General features: G+C 51.2%; 1 protein-coding gene across 1 annotated transcript in view; it reads left to right on the top strand.

Annotated features, from left to right (window-relative positions):
* Positions 1–3,209, top strand: part of L3MBTL2 (L3MBTL histone methyl-lysine binding protein 2) — a 32,601-nt gene that overhangs the window by 22,739 nt on the left and 6,653 nt on the right. The window contains exons 6-7 of the mRNA XM_037731997.1: positions 616–750; positions 1,080–1,168. Of these exons, the coding sequence (XP_037587925.1) occupies positions 616–750; positions 1,080–1,168 (224 nt within the window). The remainder of the gene's footprint in view (positions 1–615; positions 751–1,079; positions 1,169–3,209) is intronic.

Genomic DNA, 3,209 nt, shown 5'->3' with positions numbered 1-3,209 from the left:
GTTCTGGCAGTTATCCTGCCTCAGCCTCCCAGGCAGCTGGGACCAGAGGCGCACGCCATAATGCCTGGCTAATTTTTGTGTTTTTAGTAGAGATGGGGTTTCATCACATTGGCCAGACTGGTCTTGAACTCCTGACCTCAGGTGATCTGCCTGCCTCAGCCTCCCACAGTGTTGGGAGTACAGGCGTGAGCCACTGCGCCTGGCCAGAAACCTCAATTTTTAAAGTTTGTTCCAGGACCAGATGTAGTGGCTCATACCTATGATCCCAGCACTTCGGGAGGCCAAGGCAGGAGGATTGCTTGAGCTCAGGAGTTTGAGACCAGCCTGGGCAACAGAGTGAGACTCTGTCTCTACAGAAAATGAAAATATTTTTAAAAAGTAAAATTCATTCCAGGGATGATCAGTGTATAGAAAATTAACTCTCAGCACTGTGCCATAACGCTTCCCTAACTAGGGTCATGGATTTGTTTGGCTAGGCCTGTTGTGGCCAACAGGAATCCACTCACCTGGAAGAATAGGTACCAGAAATCCAGCTTAGGCTAGAGAAAAGGGAAGGCCTAAGAACATACCTTCCCAGGTCACCCTCCCTCACAGGTGCCCTTTCCTTTCCTTTAGGGTATCGGGTGCTGCTTCGGTATGAAGGCTTTGAAAGCGATGCCAGCCATGACTTCTGGTGCAACCTGGGGACTGTAGATGTCCACCCCATTGGCTGGTGTGCCATCAACAGCAAGATCCTCGTGCCCCCACGGAGTGAGCTGATGAGAACATTTCCTTTCTTACTCCTGCAGGGCCCCTGGTAGAGGGAGAGTCCTCTGCTTGTGTTAGGTAGAATGAGAGTCCTCTGCATTATTAGACAGAACACAACCCACTTGCCCCTGGCTTCCTGCCCTTCCTGTCCCAGAGGCCCAGGAGCAGATCCAGCTGTGGAGTCTGAGGTTCTCAGATGAAGTAATTGCTGGCCTGAAGAGGCAGCGATGTCCCCACTGCTGAGGGGTCCTCACTCTGGGTGGGCGCTAGCACCCCTATAGGTGAGGGTGTTGTCAGTCTGTGTAACCAGGATTCTGCTGGTGCCTCCACAGCCATCCATGCCAAGTTCACCGACTGGAAGGGCTACCTCATGAAACGGCTGGTGGGCTCCAGGACACTTCCTGTGGATTTCCACATCAAGGTCGGCAGTGAGCCCTTAACTGATGTCCCTCTCTCCGCTGTTCCATTTTTCTCCATCCTCCATGCTACTCACTGGAGGATGTTATCTAAGATTCCCTTGCCTGATGATCTTCAGCAGCTCTACATTTTGCAGGGCTGGAGACAAATGCTGCTGCCCCATGGTTGCCATCTGCCTTTCTAGCCTGGTGTCAGCCACCACCCCACCCAGACTCTGCTCCTACCGCACCAGTCATGCCGCTTTGTCTGCCTTTTGCTCTTCCTGATCCTTACCTTTGCTCATAGAATTTTTCAGAAGTGTTCACTCCATAGATTTTATTACATACTTTTTTTCTTTTTTTGAGACAGAGTCTCACTCTGTTGCCCAGGCTGGGGTGCAGTGGTACAATCTTGACTCACTGCAACCTCTGCCTCCTGAGTTCAAGTGATTCTCCTGCCTCAGCCTCCCGAGTAGCTGGGATTACAGGTGCGCGCCACAATGCTAGGCTAATTTGTGTGTGTGTGTGTGTGTGTGTGTGTGTGTGTGTGTGTATATATTATTTTTATTTTTATTTATTTATTTTAAGAGATGGGGTCTGCCGGGCGTGGTGGCTCAAGCCTATAATCCCAGCACTTTGGGAGGCTGAGACGGGTGGATTACGAGGTTAAGAGATCGAGACCATCCTGGTCAACATGGTGAAACCCCATCTCTACTAAAAATACAAAAAATTAGCTGGGCATGGTAGCGCATGCCTGTAATCCCAGTGACTCAGGAGGCTGGGGCAGGAGAATTGCCTGAACCCAGGAGGCGGGGAGGTTGCGGTGAGCCGAGATCGCACCATTGCACTCCAGGCTGGGTAACAAGAGCAAAACTCCATCTCAAAAAAAAAAAAAAAAAGAGATGGGGTCTTGCTGTGTTGCCCACGCTGGAGTGCACTGGCTAGTCACACGTGCGATCTCACTGCTGATCAGCACGGGAGTTTTGACCTGCTTTGTCTGACCTCGGCCAGTTCACCCCTCCTTAGGCAACCTGGTGGTCCCTCGATCCCAGGAGGTCACCATATTGATGCCGAACTTAGTGCGGACACCCGATTGGCATAGCACATTACAGCCCAGAACTCCTGGGCTCAAGCAATCCTCCCACTTCAGCCTCCCGAGTAGCTGGGACTACAGGCACACGCCACCGCACCCGACTAATTTTTGTATTTTTTAGTAGAGATGGGGTTTCACCATATTGGCCAGGCTGGTCTTGAACGCCTGACCTCAAGTGATCCACCTGGCTTGGCCTTCCGAAGTGCTGGGATTATAGGCATGAGCCACCGTGCCCACTTGTTTACAAGGCACTGTGGGAATACAAAGAATACAGACCCTGCTGTCAGAAATTTCGAGTCTGGCAGAGGAAACGAAAGCCATGCACATGAGTAATTCTAATATAGCCTCGGTTTTGAGCCAGGGATGTGCCTGGCACAGAATCCCACAAAGGAGTCCTAAACCAGACAGACCCTTTGATCCAGCTCAAGGGCTGGAATACATCCTGACACCAAGTGTCTGTCCCACATACAGTATCCCAGCAGCTCACTTGGGAGTGAGGGACAGCACAGAGTAAGGCCTGGCCTGGGCCCCTCTGGGCTGTCTGATTCTATCTGGTTTAGGACTTCTGTGTGGCACAGAATCATCTGTGTGGCATTTAATTTTAAGAAATGATTTAGGCTGGGCATAGTGGCTCACACCTGTAATCCCAGCACTTTGGGAAGCCAAGGTGGGCAGATCATCTGAGGTTGGGAGTTCGAGACCACCCTGACCAACATGGAGAAACCCCGTCTCTACTAAAAATCCAAAATTAGCTAGGTGTGGTGTGTTCCTGTAATCCCAGCTATTTGGGAGGCTGAGGCAGGAGAATCTCTTGAACCTGGTGATGGAGGTTGCCCCGAGCCGAGATCGCACCACTGCACTCCAGCCTGGGCAACAAGAATGAAACTCTGTCTTAAAAAATATATATATAGGGCTGGGCGCGGTGGCTCAAGCCTATAATCCCAGCACTTTGGGAGGCCGAGGCGGGTGGATCA

The sequence above is a fragment of the Cebus imitator genome, unplaced genomic scaffold (assembly GCF_001604975.1).
Source record: "Cebus imitator isolate Cc_AM_T3 unplaced genomic scaffold, Cebus_imitator-1.0 Scaffold435, whole genome shotgun sequence".
Classification (NCBI taxonomy): Eukaryota; Metazoa; Chordata; class Mammalia; order Primates; family Cebidae; genus Cebus; species Cebus imitator.
Note: the sequence above shows the minus strand (reverse complement) of the source record. Positions and strands in the feature narration are given on the sequence as shown.